This window comes from Gigantopelta aegis, chromosome 1 (genome assembly GCF_016097555.1).
Source record: "Gigantopelta aegis isolate Gae_Host chromosome 1, Gae_host_genome, whole genome shotgun sequence".
Taxonomy (NCBI): domain Eukaryota; kingdom Metazoa; phylum Mollusca; class Gastropoda; order Neomphalida; family Peltospiridae; genus Gigantopelta; species Gigantopelta aegis.
Window position 1 is genome coordinate 27,898,081 of NC_054699.1, and position 19,449 is coordinate 27,917,529.

General features: G+C 39.4%; 1 protein-coding gene across 1 annotated transcript in view; it reads left to right on the forward strand.

Annotated features, from left to right (window-relative positions):
- The first annotated feature begins 280 nt into the window (after positions 1–280).
- LOC121374075 (phospholipid scramblase 3-like) overlaps positions 281–19,449 on the forward strand; it is a 44,004-nt gene continuing 24,835 nt past the window's right edge. Inside the window, exons 1-2 of the mRNA XM_041501021.1 lie at positions 281–389; positions 11,564–11,754. Of these exons, the coding sequence (XP_041356955.1) occupies positions 11,598–11,754 (157 nt within the window). The 5' untranslated portion in view covers positions 281–389; positions 11,564–11,597. The remainder of the gene's footprint in view (positions 390–11,563; positions 11,755–19,449) is intronic.

Sequence of the window (19,449 nt, forward strand, 5' to 3'; positions counted from 1 at the left end):
CTAGCTAAATGGTTATCCAGATTCGGGCATTATTTTCGTTTAATTAGGTCAAAAGCCAGCCTGCCCCCCCCCCACCCCCGCTACGAAAATGGGAGCCCGTACGCCTATAGCAAGGTGGTGAGCCACCACCTCCACCATCCACCATCCACCATCCCTGCACACACGGCGACACGTCCTTGGGAAGAAGAAAAAAATCCGGTAAAAGGGAAGTAGGCCGAAGAGATACGAATATCTCTCCTGAGCATGTTCGATAATTTCCGTAAAATATTCGTGTACATACATCCAAGAGAAGATAACTGTAGGTAACTAGTGGGTATTGTTATTTCGGAACTTGTTTTAGTTTCGTGTCGGTCACACCCTAAGTTATAGGATAACTGCTTGTGTATTATGTAAGTAATTGACTTTATTCGTGTGTATACGCTATTTATTATATAGATAAAATTGCTGAAATGTCGTAAAGATCGCGACAAGTCGTGTTACGATTCGTTCAATTCCGCCTGCAGCGCAGGTGCTTGCTGTCGGTGTGACTGTCATTCCCAACTACCCAAGTGTCAGTTTTTAGGATGAGTGAAATAATCATTATTATGTCATTACTCACACATTTATACTATGCAACATTATGCACACAGCTAGGAAAGAATCGCTCTCTTTTTTTAATAGATTTTATTCATTCATAATTGTGTATGACGTTCCAACATGGCCAAAATATTGTGTTAAGGGTGTGGCAGTTGGGTGCTGAGAATGAATGAAGTCTATTACATTTAAAAGTATAATATCCACCCGGTCCCCTCCATTATTATTTTTAGTTAGGGTTAGGGGTTGGGGTTAGGGGAGGGGGGGACCGGGCGGATATTTTTCCGTTCCAACATGGCCAAAATATTGTATTAAGGGTGTGGCAGTTGGGCGCTGGGAATGAATGAAGTCTATTACATTTAAATAAACTTCGACACATATCCAGGTTTATTTTAATGAACTAGAGGAGTACTCGGTCAAGACTTCCGAATGTTCCAACATTCAATTCATTCAGACTTCGTTTTAGGGTTAAAGGGACAGACTCTAGTTTGAACCTTTGAAAATTAACACTAAGTTTAGTTAAAGTTACATTATGTGGTTACCATATTATAACATCATGTACAAATGTGAAATACAAGCTCAAATGCACTTTTAAAAAACTCGTGTGTGTTTGCTATGAACGGATATCGTCAAACATATACGCTTGATTCGTCGTCTGTGCTGCCATAGCTCGGCAAAACACAAACGACAGCCTGTTGTCAGTTTCAGTTAACACGTGCGTTTCCCGATTTCAAATTGTAGGGTTTGTCTCAAAAAATTAAAAGAGAAATCTTGCGCTGTAGTTAAAACCGGTTTGATCTTGACAACGTATTATGAACAGTCGTACCTTCCTATTTCAGAATTGATATTTTATAAAGTGTTAGTAGAACTTTCAAAGTTTAGTTTGTATACTAGTAACACATTAATCATGTATATATTATTTTTAAAATAAAATATACTAAAGTAGACGATGAACGTTTTCACTTCTTAATTTTACGTGTTAAAATCGACAAATTCAAATATATTATTTCGTTTGGAAAGGGTAAACTTGGGGGGGTGGGGTGGAGGGGGTTGTTTAACGACATCAAAGATAAAGCATATTGAATTAATAATCATCCGTCCCCATACAACTGTAAATAAAATGTGTTGAGTGAGTCGTTAAATAAAACATATCCTACCCTTCCTTTCATCTGCTGTTGGATGTCTAACATTTGGTAATTTTGACATATAATCTTAGAGAGGAATCGGGTGCATGTACAGGAGGAGGGTATTGGAGGTCGAAATCCTTACTTGCCCAAGCTTAAAACAAAATTTAATGTATTTTTTGGGGGGAGCATGGCCCCATACAAACTTCGCTTAAAACAGTCTATAACCCCAACCCCGCTGAAATCCCTGCACACGCGCCTTGGAAACCCGCTACATTTTTTTTTAGCAAGGGATTGTTTATATGTACCATCCCACAGACAGGATATCACATACCATGGTCTTTTTGTATACCCACCGATGGGGATCGATCCTAGACTGACCGTAATACTAGACTGACTGAACGTAATACTGATGTTCTGTCCTCATTTGTAACACTGGGTGGGAGATCTCCCCATTCACACAGTGGGAGATATCCCCATTCACACTGGGTAGCAGATGTCCCCATTCACACTGTGTGGGATATTTCCCCATTCACACTGGGTGGGAAATGTCCCCATTTACACTGGGTGGGGGATGTCCCCATTCACACTGCATGGGTGGGAGATGTCAGTGTTCGAAATTTCCATTTGCCCAGACAAGTGAAAATCTGTTCGGACAAACAAAATATACCATAATGGTTGTCCAGTGGACAAGTAAAAATGTTCAATGAAGTTTCATTTTGAGCAATGAAAAACATTGTTCTTGTGCTTGAATAAAACAAACTATTTATTTGGACAAGTAAAACTATTGTTAGACAAATAGATTTTTACAGACTTTTGATTTAGAAAAACCCAGGAGTGCTAAAGATTGCACTCTCAAAATGCTTATGAGGGGGGTGGAAATCACACTCCTCAAAATGCAGAGGAGGGAAAAATCGCACCCCTCAAAATAATCAGAATTAGAAGCAAGAGACTGAGAGGAATTGCACCCATGAACATGATTAAGTTTGAGGAGTAATAGTTTCTAAATTAAATATCTTAAGGGTTAATGTTTTGTGTTTTCAAGATAAATATCCTAATTTAACTAATATGATGGTTGTTCTCAAAGATAGAAGGAATGGGTCATTGCAGTCTTACACAAGAAAAAGAAACACCATGAACAACATTTGTCGACTTCTTATGTATTATATGCATATCATGTTGCATTAAAATTGTGAATCATGGTAATCTGTTGACTATTTGTGAATAAGGAATTGAAACTGATTTGTTTGTGCTTATTCTGTTTGGTTTAAACAAGTACAATAATTTTCATCGCAGAATGATATGATTTCTCCATGGACACAAACCTGTGAACTGAATGTAAAAGTGTAACAACCACATAGCATGGTGTTATCACATTTATCATGATATCATAATATACATGTTATGTACCTACAAATTCTCGATTTAAAAAAAAAAAAAAAAAATGTCATAACAGAGCAAATGTCAACATGCATCTATTCAATCTATTGTTTTCTACCCAAATATATCGAGGGATTAGTGCCATGCAGAACCCATTATATGATGAATTATACTAAAATGAGTTAATCACTTTGTCAGCATCATGGGAATGTGTACTATCATTTCACAATGTCTCATTCAAATCAATCATTTGTTTATGCTTTTATACATCAGAACCCAAACCAATTATTTTTTATGTCCATTTCCACAAAAGGCCAAAATCATGTTTTCAGCACTACCTTATTCTGTCGAGCTCTAGAATTTTGTAGCTGACAGACATAACATGTTAGCTTACAACACTGGATTGTGGTGGGCTGTAAACTGAGAAGATTGAATCCTGTAGGTGCCATAACGCATGATATACGCTAACAGGGGTGCACAAATCAGTTGTCCACGCGCCCGGGACAACCAAAATATGTTGCGGGCAACCATTCTTTGTCAAACAGTTGCCCCCTACGGGCAACCAAGAAAATCATAAAACAAGTAAAATGAAAAACAAAACTTCACGACACTCGGACAGTCATGGGCAATTCAAAAGTATCGAAACTGATAACTTGACTGACAGGCAATATAAATATCCACCCTAACGCTGCCATCCACTCAGCGTCCACCGTGCATGATTTTGACGAGTTCAATGCAGACAAATACGTTTCAGAATGGTGGCTATTAGCAAATTTTTAATTTAAAAAAAACAAAAACAAGCACATGCATCTTAGAAGTAGCAGTTTATTGATTTTAAAAAAGTAAAGTTTGTTTTATTTAACGACGCCACTAGAGCACATTGATTTTTTATCTTATCATCAGCTATTGGACGTCAAACATATGGTCATTCTGACACTGTTTTTTTAGAGGAAACCCGTTGTTGCCACATAGGCTACTCTTTTATGACAGGCAGCAAGGGATCTTTTATTTGCGCTTCCCACAGGCAGGATAGCACAAACCATGGCCTTTGTTGAACCAGTTATGGATCACTGGTCGGTGCAAGTGGTTTACACCTACCCATTGAGCCTTGCGGAGCACTCACTCAGGGTTTGGAGTCGATATTTGGATTAAAAATCCCATGCCTCGACTGGGATCTGAACCCAGTACCTACCAGCCTGTAGACCGATGGCCTAACTACGACGCCACCGAGGCCGGTTTATAGATTTTAGTTCTAGTCAATAGATTTTAAAGGATATTTCCTGTTTTAACGTCACAGACTCTTCTTTTCCTCTATTATCCAAATGAGTTACGGTTTGTAAATTAACTAAACTTATAGTGTCCATTTTTATGGGTTAAAACTAGGGTCTGCACCTTTAACAGCTGCGACAGAGTTGTCAATATTCAAAATCTATGCATTTCAAGTTATTTTAATTTAAGTTAACATTTCAGTGGTTTTGAGGTGAACTATTTCGAGGTCAGCATATTTGTACTTAATTTGGGCAACGTTTATCCTCGACTTTGTTGTAACATAAAGCACCGAGTGGTAGGGATGTAGCAAATACACATGGTGGCAATTACGATAAATATCACTAGTATGAGGTGACAAATATATATTCACATCCATGAATACAAAAGTGTAAAGGTTTTGCAGAAAATAATAATAATAATAATAGATTTTATTTCAGATCAGTGATCCATAGAACATATTTAAACATCACATACAAAACTGATTGCATAATACACATGTACAGTAGCTTGTGTCAGCGATTTACATAATTAAACAAAACAAACTTTAATTTTTTTTATTTATTTATATATTTAAAGTAAAAACTGATTAATCATGCTGGGTGTGTCTATTGTCTAGTCCCGAATGATGTTCTTTATAAAATACAGAACACTAACGTGCACATTTTTACAGGAAAGCTAGTGCAGCCGTTTAAGGCCGTTTTGTTTTTTGGTATGTAGTAATCAACTTAAAACCATATACATGACATGTATGTATTGCCAGAATTCTCGTTTAGAATTATACAAATTTATTTTGCTTTAATCAGCTATTTAAATGCTTGCATATATTGAAGTTACATTGCATACACTGACAAAATATGCTTGCCCGTGACTCACATTAGGAACGTAACTCGTAAAGTTGGTTTGAACAAGACTATGCAATGTCATACAGGTTTTTTTTGGACAGAAGCGAAATCAAGGTACACGTAGGGTACCAGTCTATTGTGTTGAACAAAAAGGATCAGGTCTCACTACACAGATGTCATCTGCCATGTTAAATTGCCCAACTTCAAACGAAGATTGCCGATAGAACGGGTTCTCATTGACACTAACAACATACACCATTGCGAATATACATTATATAAGCATTTATTTTCACTCCAAACTTGAGAATATTTCCGTCTCAGTTTTTTGCTAAATGAACGCATCTGGCTGTAGTACCGGTCCGAACAGGTGGTTCATTAACCGATTCACTCCGGCTGTCTCTTGCGCTGTACGCCCATGTCCCAAAAGGTCGATGCACAATATTACAAAATAACATGGGTAAAATACAGCCAGAAGGCTTACCATTAAACATACATGTTGTTTTAATTCTTCACCATTTCCTAGAAGTGAATAAGTGAACCACAACATGTGTCACAATTAGGAACTATAGTGGACTGTGATGAATGAACTCTCACCCGGAAGTAATCTGTGTAGTGAGACCTCAGTCTATGCTTTTGATCTAATGCAAAACGGTTTGGACATTATTAAAACAATCGAATCAGTAAATTGCATTTTGATTAATGTCAGTTAGAAACATAAAGTGTACAGTTAACATTACATCTAATAATTATTCGTGTATTCAGTTCAGCTAGTGATGGATACGAATGCAACTACAATACAGATCACTATTCAGTGCACCGAATATTCAAGTGTGTCATTACACCCCTACTGAGTGGCATTACAAGTCCAATGTAATACCTGACATACATGTACATGTACAACCGATTCTGGGATTAGCCACAGTGGTCAATGTCATATGGCTCGTTGACAAGCTGCTGTCACATACTAGTGGGGCTTTCTGCCAGAAAATAATTTGAGGGTACATAATAAAACGAAAATGGACCATACCCAAATTCTTTTGCAGATTTTTTTTTTTTTTTAGATGAAACTCTTATCATTACTGTATGATTTTCTTAACCCTAAGCTTAAACTTAACCGATTTTCTTTCTACGGGAAGCACCCCCATTATCCTGTAATTTGTTCAGTTGTTGACTGTGGTTGCATTCAATTCCATAGCACCATACCCAAAAATGTCTTTCTGGCAGAAACACTGTTTAGCCACAGTAATATATATATAAAATTATAAAAATATATTAGTGATAGCTTATATGCTGGAACGTTCGAAAGTTTTTCCGTTTGTCATTAAATACCTTTAACCTCTTTTACTTCTGCAGTCCCCATTTGTAACACTGGGTGGGAGATGTCCCCATTTACACTGGGTGGGAGATCTCCCCATTCACACTGGGTGGGAGATGTCCCCATTTACACTGGGTGGGAGATCTCCCCATTCACACTGGGTGGGAGATGTCCCCATTTACACTGGGTGGGAGATCTCCCCATTCACACTGTGTTCAAGATATCTGCATTCACTTTATGGGTGAGTCTAGCCGCCCCCACCTCCCCCCAAGAACCCTCATCGGCTATGGGTGTGTTTAACTCCCGCATTCTAAAACGTCAATTCCGTAGCACCATGCATGCATACCCCAAAAAATTCTTTCTGCCAGGAATTCTGGCAACATATTGTGTCTTTCATGAATGTGGCACGTTCATGTGCACAGCTGTGATGGTTTTATTTTATTTTCATTTCTTCAATTGTCTTTTACCTTTATTTGACATCTGGTGGCCAACATGTAATTATGTGTTTGAAGGCTGACTAAGACTTAATAGATTCCATGGTTCCGGACAACACATGTGCTTTGTTACATAACATTAATGATTAGGACAGTTGTTGCATTTATTAGTCTCCAGATGGTCTCCTCCTGTCCCAGACTTAGTCGCTGGAGATGTCAGAGGCTAAGCCCATGACGGGGATGCTTGAAACCTTCATGGTATATGAGCATGTAAAACCAGTTCATTCATTCCAAATGGTCGTGAGGTGGGATGTGGCTCAGTGGTAGAGCACTCACCTGATGCGCGGTCAGTTTAAGATCGATCCCTGTTGGTGGGCCCATTGGGGCTATTTCTCATTCCAGCCAGTGCTCCACGACTGGTACATCAAATGCTGTGGTATATGCTGTCCTGTCTGTAGGATGGTGCATATAAAAGATCCTTTGCTACTAATGGAAAAATGTATCTACATGTAGTTTCCTTTTTGAGACTACATGTATATATGTCAGAATTATCAAATGTTTGACATCCAATAGCCTTTGATTAACAAATCAATGTGCTCTAGTGGTGTTGTTAAACAAAACAAATTTTAAACTTTTATTCAACCTTTGTATCGTATTACATCAATATACTGGGTGATACTGCACATATATAATTTAACATAGTTATAAGAGTATGAATCCATTTATACATGGTGGTCGGTCTGGGATTGATCCCCGTCGGTGGGCCTATTGGGCTATTTCCCATTCCTGCCAGTGCACCATGACTGGTATATCAAAGGCCGTGGTATGTACTATCCTGCCTGAGGGATGGTGCATGTAAAAGATCCTTTGCTGCTAATCGAAAAGAGTAGCCCATGAAGTGGTGACAGCAGATTTCCTCTCTCTATATCTGTGTGGTCCATAACCATATGTCCAGCACCATATAATTGTAAATAAAATGTTTTGAGTGTGTCGTTAAATAAAACATTTCCTTAGAACTTTCTTCCATTTATTTATGTGTATGTTTACAGGGCTTAGTCGAAATAGGAAGTAAAATATGGCCTGCTGTTATGTTTTCAAAATAGCAGGCCAACAGAACTATGTGTCCCGATAAGAAAAGATATGGCTTGCTGGAAATATATAACTGCATGTGGTTTAGGACAGTGAAAAATTAGGACCTCTGAGTTGTATTGTAGAGCATTATGGAATTAAAATAAAACAGAATCACAAGCTAAATAGCAGATGAGATAATCAAACTTACAATGTAAGGGACCATCTCAAAATTTCATCACTTCTCCCTAAATGAATAACCTGTGGAAGGGGGGGAGGGGGGGTAAAACACCCATGCGGATAGAAAGTCAAAAATGGAAGTGTCGAAAAGTTCGTGTTTTTAAAAAAAATATATAAATTTATTTATTTATTTATAAAGTGAAATTTGAAACCAAACTTAACAAAGAATTTCATGAACTACACATGAACAGTATAATTATTAGTTTCGGTAATTACGGTTTGACAAGTCGGAAATTTCCTTTTTCCGAGCACATCCGAACGCAGCATAAGACTTCTTGTTACAGTGACACATTTCATACAAGATGTCAATCTTTGAACTTCTTTGAACCAAAAATTTCAACACCTTTATCCCTGACTAAATTCATTTAGAGGGGAGGGGGGGGGGGGGGGTTGAAAAGTATTAGAGGGTTATTCCCTTAAGGAGAAGTGATGAAATTATGAGACGGTCACTAAATATGTCTTTTAAAACATGATCTGTGCTCTTTTTTTTGTCGTTTTAGCAGTTGAATTTTTATTTTACCTACTAGATTCTATAGGTATAAAAAATGTACAGCATGCTTTTCACTTTTTGCAGGCTGCTATATCGAGCCCTGGTTTATTATTTCTATTGACTTATACCGGTATGCCATATGTACATATGGTTTGTTTTTCTGGGATTGATTGATAACTGGCCCAAGCTTTGTGTTGCTGTTGCCTGGTATCTGTACACTACGTACACTGTGTGTTGTTTAAATAAGGTTCTGTGGACAGAATCGGTTCCCACTATCGATAATGTTAACATTTTGTAATAAAAACTAAATATTATAAGTACACATAGCCAGTACTTGCATGGAATGTGTATCCCTTTTATATGTGGGGGCAAGACGTATAGCCCAGTGCTCCCTTGATGTGTGGTCGGTTTGAGATCGATCCCCGTCGGTGGGCCCATTGGGCTATTTCTCTTTCCAGCCAGTACACAACAACTGGTACATCAAAGGATGTGGTATGTGTTATTCTTTCTATGGGATAGTGCATATGAAACATCCCTTGCTGCTAATTGAAAAGAGTAGTCCATGAAGTGGCGACAGCGGGTTTCCTCCCTCAATATCATTGTGGTCCTTAGGCTTAACCATATATATGTTCGATGCAATATAAATGTAAATAAAATGTGTTGAGTGCGTCATTAAATAAGCCATTTCCTTCCTTCCTGGTTGTATGTATTCATGTACATGGACAATGGGTGGTCATGTGATAATGATATTACATTGTTTTAAATTTACACCTTTTGATACTCCCTTTGGTGGCTGCTTAATACTGGTTTGACTGTAATGGGAATGGCATGTCTGTATATTATTCCATGATGGTATATCTGTGTATTCCATGATGGTATGTCTGTATTCCATGATAGCATGTTTGTATTCCATGATGGCATATTTGTATTCCATGATGGTATGTCTGTATTTCATGATGACATACATGTATATCTGTATTCCATGATGGTATATCTGTGTATTCCATGATGGTATGTCTGTATTCCATGATAGCATGTTTGTATTCCATGATGGCATATTTGCATTCCATGATGGTATGTCTGTATTCCATGATGGCATATTTGTATTCCATGATGGTATGTCTGTATTCCATGATGGCATATGTCTGTATTCCATGATGGCATGTCTCTATTCCATGATGGCATATTTGTATTCCATGATGGTATGTCTGTATTCCATGATGGCATATGTCTGTATTCCATGATGGCATATGTCTGTATTCCATGATGGCATATGTCTGTATTCCATGATGGCATATGTCTCTATTCCATGATGGCATATTTGTATTCCATGATGGTATGTCTGTATTTCATGATGACATATATCTGTATTCCATGATGGTATGTCTGTATTCCATGATGGCATATTTGTATTCCATGATGGCATGTCTGTATTCCATGATGGCATATTTGTATTCCATGATGGTATGTCTGTATTTCATGATGACATATATCTGTATTCCATGATGGCATATGTCTGTATTCCATGATGGCATATTTGTATTCCATGATGGCATATTTGTATTCCATGATGGCATGTCTGTATTCCATGATGGCATATCTGTATTCCATGATGGTATGTCTGTATTTCATGATGACATATATCTGTATTCCAGGATGGCATATGTCTGTATTCCATGATGGCATATTTGTATTCCATGATGGTATGTCTGTATTCCATGATGACATATATCTGTATTTCATGATGACATATGTCTGTATTCCATGATTGCATATTTGTATTCCATGGTGGCATGTCTGTATTCCATGATGGCATATTTGTATTCCATGATAGCATGTCTGTATTCCATGATGGCATATTTGTATTCCATGATGGCATGTCTGTATTCCATGATGGCATGTCTGTATCCCATGATGACATATATATTTGTATTCCATGATGGCATGTCTGTATTCCATGATGGCATGTCTGTATTCCATGATGATATGTCTGTATTCCTTGATGGTATGTCTGTATTCCATGATGATATGTCAGTATTTTATAGTGGTATGTCTGTATTCCATAATGTTATATCTATATTCCATGATGGTATATCTGTATTCCATGATGGTATATCTGTATTCCATGATGGTACATGTATGTCTGTATTCCATGATGGTATGTATGTATTCCATGATGGTATGTCTGTATTCCATGATGGTATGTCTGTATTCCATGATGGTATGTATGTATTCCATGATGGTATGTCTGTATTCCATGATGGGATTTATACAGACATGCCATCATAGAATACAGACATACCATCATGGAAAACTGACATACCATCAAGGAATACATGCAGACATAACATTGTTTTTAAGGTATACGCGAATGCAATCGTGCTCATACAAGAACCTTAGTAACTGGACAGTTCACATGAAATTTATAGTCTTAACATTTGTGATGTACATTAATGACAAGCAGGGTTTCTACCAGAGGGTAAAATGGGTATTGCGCCATACCCTATTTTTTTTCAGACTTTATTTTCTTAAGTTAAATTTTTGACAAAATTAATTAATCTTATCATTACTGTATGATTTTCTTAACCCTAACCCTAAACGTAACCCATTTTCTTTCTGGGGTAGGCCCCGATACATACCCCCTATATTGACTATGGTTGCATTCAATTCCATATAGCGCCATATCCAAACATTTCTTAATGGCAGAAAAACTGACATGGTTTTGGAGTAGAGGATATGTCTCTGTTTTATTAACAACATGAATGTTGTCTGAATACATTAAATAACCTTTTTTTCTTTCTTCTTTTTTATATTTCCTCACAATTTAGATTATTTGTGAACTAGTACAGTACTACAGAAAAAATGTCTGGATATCCACATGCTGAGAGTAAACCAGTTGAAATGCAACCTGGAATGCAGCCAGGAATGCAACCTGGAATGCAACCAGGAATGCAACCAGGAATGCAACCAGGAATGCAGCCCGGTCCACCACCTATTGGAATGCAGCCCATGCCAGGAGGTTTGTAATAATTTAACTATGTTTGTGTGGGTTGTTTTTCTTGTTTACTCCAAAGCCCAAGCATACAAAACATTATAAGTCAAGAATCAAGATTTATTTCAGCAAAGTACATGTATCAAGATTTTATCATTATTTATTTATACATGCAGTGAAACCCCCTCTAAACTGGACACCCTCAGGACCAAGTAAAATGTCCTGTTTTGAGGGAATTCTGGGTTACAGAGGGTCCGATTTTGAGAGGTTTTACTATATATAATATTTGTAGACTGGTATGTGTATGGGTGAAACAGAGATAGAGATAGGCAGTCATATGAGAGAGAGCTGTGGGGGGTGGAGAGGGAGTCATAGAGTTACGGTTTGTTTTGTTTAATGACACCACTAGAGCACATTGATTAATTAATCATGGGCTATTAGATGTCAAATATTTAGTACATGTGTAATTCTGACACATAGCCAGGAAAGCACATACCACAGCCTTTGACCAGTTGTGGTGCATTGGGTAGGATTGAGAATAAACCCAATCAGTTGACAAGTATCTCAAGCGACAAGTCAACTGGCTGAGCTCAATCCCGTCCCAGAGGAAGAGTTGTATATACCATTTGTAGATTGGTACACGTATGGGTGCATGAGACAGATATATAGAGATAGACAGTCATACAGGGTACCCACGGGACAGGGAAATCAGGGGAAATGGTTAAAAGAAATTCGCTGCCAGGAAAATTCAGAGAATATCTAATTTTGGTCTGAGTCGGGGGGGGAAAATACAGGGAATTTTATTTGGGTGTAAAGAGATCTGGAAAATATCAGGGAATTTTGTTGAGTCCTATATTGTATATACATGGATATGTATACAAAATCATGTAAAAATGTAATAAACCTAAGATATTGGTGTTTTGGATTTCTTTGTCTTTTTCATAAGGGTATATTGAATGATATAGCTACATGTGTACTGATGATTTCTAGTGTATGTTTCAAAAACTATCTATTTATTTTTATTGAGAAATCATCTGGTCACTTTATCAAATTGTACCATCCAGGATATAGTGCATGTTTATATGATCTATATATAGCACCCAAAACACTAGAAGTCAAGAGTAGAATGTTATACCAGACTTAATCTATATGCATGTGACCCACTCTGGCGAAATCAGGTATATTATACAAGTGTTGTTATATTTGTAAACCATAATCTTTTTATTTAGCATGTAGCTTACAACACTAGGTTATAACACAACATAATGCCGAATGTTTTCCTCAAGGACCACAATGAACATTTGTAGTTTTTACGGCTAGACAGTATATTAACAGTAACTGGAATACTGAAAAAATAAATACAAATTAATGAGTTGAAATGTACGCATGCACACACACACAGATATATATATATATATGTATGTATGTATGTACATGTATGTATGTATGTATGTATGTATGTATATATCTATATATATATATATATATATATATATATATATATATATATATATATATATATATATATACAGTCGACCTTCGATAACTCAAACTTCGATCTTTCAAAAACGTCGATCTCTCGAAGTGAAACGGCGGTCTCGGCCGAACTGCTATACAAACTAGTAATAACAGACTTCGAACACTCAAACTTCGAACATTCGAAAAACTCTATCTCTCAAAGTAATTTTTTGGTCCCACCATAAAAAATTAAGGGATATTGCACTTTCAAAACTCGAAGTTTGTGGAGTGACTGAGCCTTTTAACTGTACCGGTAATACTTTAAAGAAAAATGAATTGTCAACCACGCCAAGCGTGAGTGCCCCGACTGGTCTCGCCTATCGATGATACACGCGGTAATTACAGAATAATAGATTGCCGACTCTGCGGAACGAAATGATCCTACATGCCTGCATTTGGTTGTCGGTGTTTGTACACGGCAGCGGGCCTCATTACACAAAGTACGGATAGTCTTGTAATCTTCAAAGAACTGATGTTAGAAACTGAAATGCTGCTCAATCTGTGCAAGATTACAGACACAGTAATGAAAGACGATTTTTTAAGCAAGTGTGCCAAACAATCTTTAATTATAAAAAATTTCTGATAGTTTTGCTCTTTGTACTTTGTGATTTGAGAGCTATAAATTATTTTGTACTGTTGTGAATGTTTTATATGTGAAAAAAAGTACATAACCTAGTACTATTTGGCATACAGTGTTTTGATTTGTTATGTTATGTCCCGCTATGTTAGTGAGGGTTTTTCAAAATGATTTTTGTGATTTACAATAATTTTGCTATTTATATTGTGTATTTTTTATTTGTTAAACAAACGTACTTCGTGCTAATCGACATCCAGTATTTTAATTTATTAATAAATACAATAAAAGTACATAGAGATGTACGTCAAATTGATTGGATTTATCTCGTTTCTGTTAATATTTACTTAGTTTTATCATATACACAGAAGGAATGTGCTAACATCTGTTTGTTGGGGACAGGGTTGGAGCAGCAAACGTGTCTTCCGATATCAACGAAATGATAATACTACAATGCAGTTTCACTTTGGAGTCTGCTGTACGAATTTCGAAAACTCAGAACTCCCTGAAACTCGAACTATTTCGTCGTCCCCTACAACTTCGAGTTAACGAAGTTCGACTGTATATAGATACTGAGATTGAGATTGATTGTTTGATTGTAACAATATGTTGATTATGGTATTTGGAGATGAAGAAGGTGCAGATATTGGGGGTGGCAGGATGCCCTTGTATACAATTTAAAAAATCATGGATATCAGACGGAAAAAATTCTTTGACAACAAGGAAATTCAGGGAAAATACAGGGAATTTTAATTTGAACATTTTGTTTGGTCATATGAGAGAGACAGAGAGAGTTTGGTGGGGGGGGGGGGGGGGGGATAGTGAAAGTATGGGAGAAAGACAAGGACAGAGAGAAAGAGAGATACAGATGTAGTATACAAGAGAGAGGGAAAACCTGCTGCCACACAAGCTGTAGTCTCAACAAAATTTAAGCAGGAAGGGATCTCTTGTGTATATTTCTCCCAGATAGAGCAGTACATACCACCACATTTATGAGCTACCTGTACAGTGTGCCCCATTCTTCTACTGAGCTACCTGTACAGTGCACTCCATTCTTCTACTGAGCTACCTGTACAGTGTGCCCCATCTTTCTACTGAGCTACCTGTACAGTGTGCCCCATTCTTCTACTGAGCTACCTGTACAGTGTGCCCCATTCTTCTACTGAGCTACCTGTACAGTGTACCCCATTCTTCTACTGAGCTACCTGTACAGTGTGCCCCATCTTTCTATTGAGTTACCTGTACAGTGTGCCCCATTCTTCTACTGAGCTACCTGTACAGTGCGCCCCATTCTTCTACTGAGCTACCTGTACAGTGCACTCCATTCTTCTACTGAGCTACCTGTACAGTGTGCCCCATTCTTCTATTGAGCTACCTGTACAGTGTGCCCCATTCTTCTACTGAGCTACCTGTACAGTGTGCCCCATCTTTCTATTGAGTTACCTGTACAATGTGCCCCATTCTTCTACTGAGCTACCTGTACAGTGTGCCCCATCTTTCTATTGAGTTACCTGTACAGTGTGCCCCATTCTTCCGTTGAGCTACCTGTACAGTGCGCCCCATTCTTCTACTGAGCTACCTGTACAGTGCCCCATTCTTCTACTGAGCTACCTGTACAGTGTGCCCCATTCTTCTACTGATCTACCTGTACAGTGTGCCCCATCTTTCTATTGAGTTACCTGTACAATGTGCCCCATTCTTCTACTGAGCTACCTGTACAGTGTGCTCCATTCTTCTACTGAGCTACCTGTACAGTGTGCCCCATTCTTCTACTGAGCTACCTGTACAATTCACTCCATTCTTCTACTGAGCTACCTGTACAGTGTGCCCCATTCTTCTACTAAGCTACCTGTACAGTGTGCCCCATTCTTCTACTGAGCTACCTGTACAGTGTGCCCCATCTTTCTATTGAGTTACCTGTACAGTGTGCCCCATTCTTCTACTGAGCTACCTGTACAGTGCACCCCATTCTTCTACTGAGCTACCTGTACAGTGTGCCCCATCTTTCTATTGAGTTACCTGTACAGTGTGCCCCATTCTTCTACTGAGCTACCTGTACAGTGTGCCCCATTCTTCTACTGAGCTACCTGTACAGTACACTCCATTCTTCTACTGAGCTACCTGTACAGTGCCCCATTCTTCTACTGAGCTACCTGTACAGTGTGCCCCATTCTTCTACTGAGCTACCTGTACAGTGTGCCCCATCTTTCTATTGAGTTACCTGTACAATGTGCCCCATTCTTCTACTGAGCTACCTGTACAGTGTGCCCCATTCTTCTACTGAGCTACCTGTACAGTGTGCCCCATTCTTCTACTGAGCTACCTGTACAGTGCACTCCATTCTTCTACTGAGCTACCTGTACAGTGTGCCCCATTCTTCTACTAAGCTACCTGTACAGTGTGCCCCATTCTTCTACTGAGCTACCTGTACAGTGTGCCCCATCTTTCTATTGAGTTACCTGTACAGTGTGCCCCATTCTTCTACTGAGCTACCTGTACAGTGTGCCCCATTCTTCTACTGAGCTACCTGTACAGTGTGCCCCATCTTTCTATTGAGTTACCTGTACAGTGCGCCCCATTCTTCTACTGAGCTACCTGTACAGTGCACTCCATTCTTCTACTGAGCTACCTGTACAGTGTGCCCCATTCTTCTACTGAGCTACCTGTACATTTTCCCCATTCTTCTACTGAGCTACCTGTACAGTGTGCCCCATCTTTCTATTGAGTTACCTGTACAGTGTGCCCCATTCTTCTACTGAGCTACCTGTACAGTGTGCCCCATTCTTCTACTGAGCTACCTGTACAGTGTGCCCCATCTTTCTATTGAGTTACCTGTACAATGTGCCCCATTCTTCTACTGAGTTACCTGTACAGTGCGCCCCATTCTTCTACTGAGCTACCTGTACAGTGCACTCCATTCTTCTACTGAGCTACCTGTACAGTGTGCCCCATTCTTCTACTGAGCTACCTGTACAGTGTGTCCCATTCTTCTACTGAGCTACCTGTACAGTGTGCCCCATCTTTCTATTGAGTTACCTGTACAGTGTGCCCCATTCTTCTACTGAGCTACCTGTACAGTGCACTCCATTCTTCTACTGAGCTACCTGTACAGTGCCCCATTCTTCTACTGAGCTACCTGTACAGTGTGCCCCATTCTTCTACTGAGCTACCTGTACAGTGTGCCCCATCTTTCTATTGAGTTACCTGTACAATGTGCCCCATTCTTCTACTGAGCTACCTGTACAGTGTGCTCCATTCTTCTACTGAGCTACCTGTACAGTGTGCCCCATTCTTCTACTGAGCTACCTGTACAATTCACTCCATTCTTCTACTGAGCTACCTGTACAGTGTGCCCCATTCTTCTACTAAGCTACCTGTACAGTGTGCCCCATTCTTCTACTGAGCTACCTGTACAGTGTGCCCCATCTTTCTATTGAGTTACCTGTACAGTGTGCCCCATTCTTCTACTGAGCTACCTGTACAGTGCACCCCATTCTTCTACTGAGCTACCTGTACAGTGTGCCCCATCTTTCTATTGAGTTACCTGTACAGTGTGCCCCATTCTTCTACTGAGCTACCTGTACAGTGTGCCCCATTCTTCTACTGAGCTACCTGTACAGTACACTCCATTCTTCTACTGAGCTACCTGTACAGTGCCCCATTCTTCTACTGAGCTACCTGTACAGTGTGCCCCATCTTTCTATTGAGTTACCTGTACAATGTGCCCCATTCTTCTACTGAGCTACCTGTACAGTGCACTCCATTCTTCTACTGAGCTACCTGTACAGTGTGCCCCATTCTTCTACTAAGCTACCTGTACAGTGTGCCCCATTCTTCTACTGAGCTACCTGTACAGTGTGCCCCATCTTTCTATTGAGTTACCTGTACAGTGTGCCCCATTCTTCTACTGAGCTACCTGTACAGTGTGCCCCATTCTTCTACTGAGCTACCTGTACAGTGTTCCCCATCTTTCTATTGAGTTACCTGTACAGTGTGCCCCATTCTTCTACTGAGCTACCTGTACAGTGCGCCCCATTCTTCTACTGAGCTACCTGTACAGTGCACTCCATTCTTCTACTGAGCTACCTGTACAGTGTGCCCCATTCTTCTACTGAGCTACCTGTACATTGTGCCCCATTCTTCTACTGAGCTACCTGTACAGTGTGCCCCTTCTTTCTATTGAGTTACCTGTACAGTGTGCCCCATTCTTCTACTGAGCTACCTGTACAGTGTGCCCCATTCTTCTACTGAGCTACCTGTACAGTGTGCCCCATCTTTCTATTGAGTTACCTGTACAATGTGCCCCATTCTTCTACTGAGCTATCTGTACAGTGCGCCCCATTCTTCTACTGAGCTACCTGTACAGTGCACTCCATTCTTCTACTGAGCTACCTGTACAGTGTGCCCCATTCTTCTACTGAGCTACCTGTACAGTGTGTCCCATTCTTCTACTGAGCTACCTGTACAGTGTGCCCCATCTTTCTATTGAGTTACCTGTACAGTGTGCCCCATTCTTCTACTGAGCTACCTGTACAGTATGCCCCATTCTTCTCTAGACTGAGCTACCTGTACAGTGTGCCCCATTCTTCTATAGACTGAGCTACCTGTACAGTGCACCCCATTCTTCTACTGAGCTACCTGTACAGTGCACCCCATTCTTCTACTGAGCTACCTGTACAGTGTGCCCCATTCTTCTACTGAGCTATCTGTACAGTGTGCCCCATTCTTCTATAGACTGAGCTACCTGTACAGTGCACCCCATTCTTCTACTGAGCTACCTGTACAGTGCTCCCCATTCTTCTACTGAGCTACCTGTACAGTGCTCCCCATTCTTCTATAGACTGAGCTACCTGTACAGTGTGCCCCATTCTTCTACTGAGCTACCTGTACAGTGCTCCCCATTCTTCTACTGAGCTACCGGCCTGTACAGTGCACCCCATTCTTCTATAGACTGAGCTACCTGTACAGTGTGCCCCATTCTTCTACTGAGCTACCTGTACAGTGCTCCCCATTCTTCTACTGAGCTACCTGTACAGTGTGCCCCATTTTTCTACTGAGCAACCTGTACGGACGACCCCATTCTTCTACTGATCTACCTGTACAGTGCCCCATTCTTCTACTGAGCTACTTGTACAGTGTGCCCCATTCTGCTATAGACTGAGCTACCTGTACAGTGGGCCCCATTCTTCTACTGAGCTGCATATACAGACTTAAACCCCATTCAGTTTTGAAGTCTTTGTTGACTCGCCTTTATCAAGCAGTTCAATAGGACATGTTTCTATGGCTCTGTGTTTGTACATATATGTATACAGATATACAGGGTGTGTGTGATTCATCGACATACCAGAGACAGTGTGCAGACCACTTGTAGTTGACTCACCTACTTACAGTTCATTAAAGACATAGTACTTACATGTAGTAACACTGCCTATTATCAATCAATTATTAGATGAATTAATTAAACATTTTCATATATAAATCATACAGACAAGAACAATGGTATAGCACACCAGGGATTTATTCAGGATTTTTTGCCAGGGTTCCATGTCTGATGGGATTGGGGAAAATTAGTGCGAGTAAATCATACTCGGGATATTTCTTTTCAGGCCACATGTATATAATTAGATATA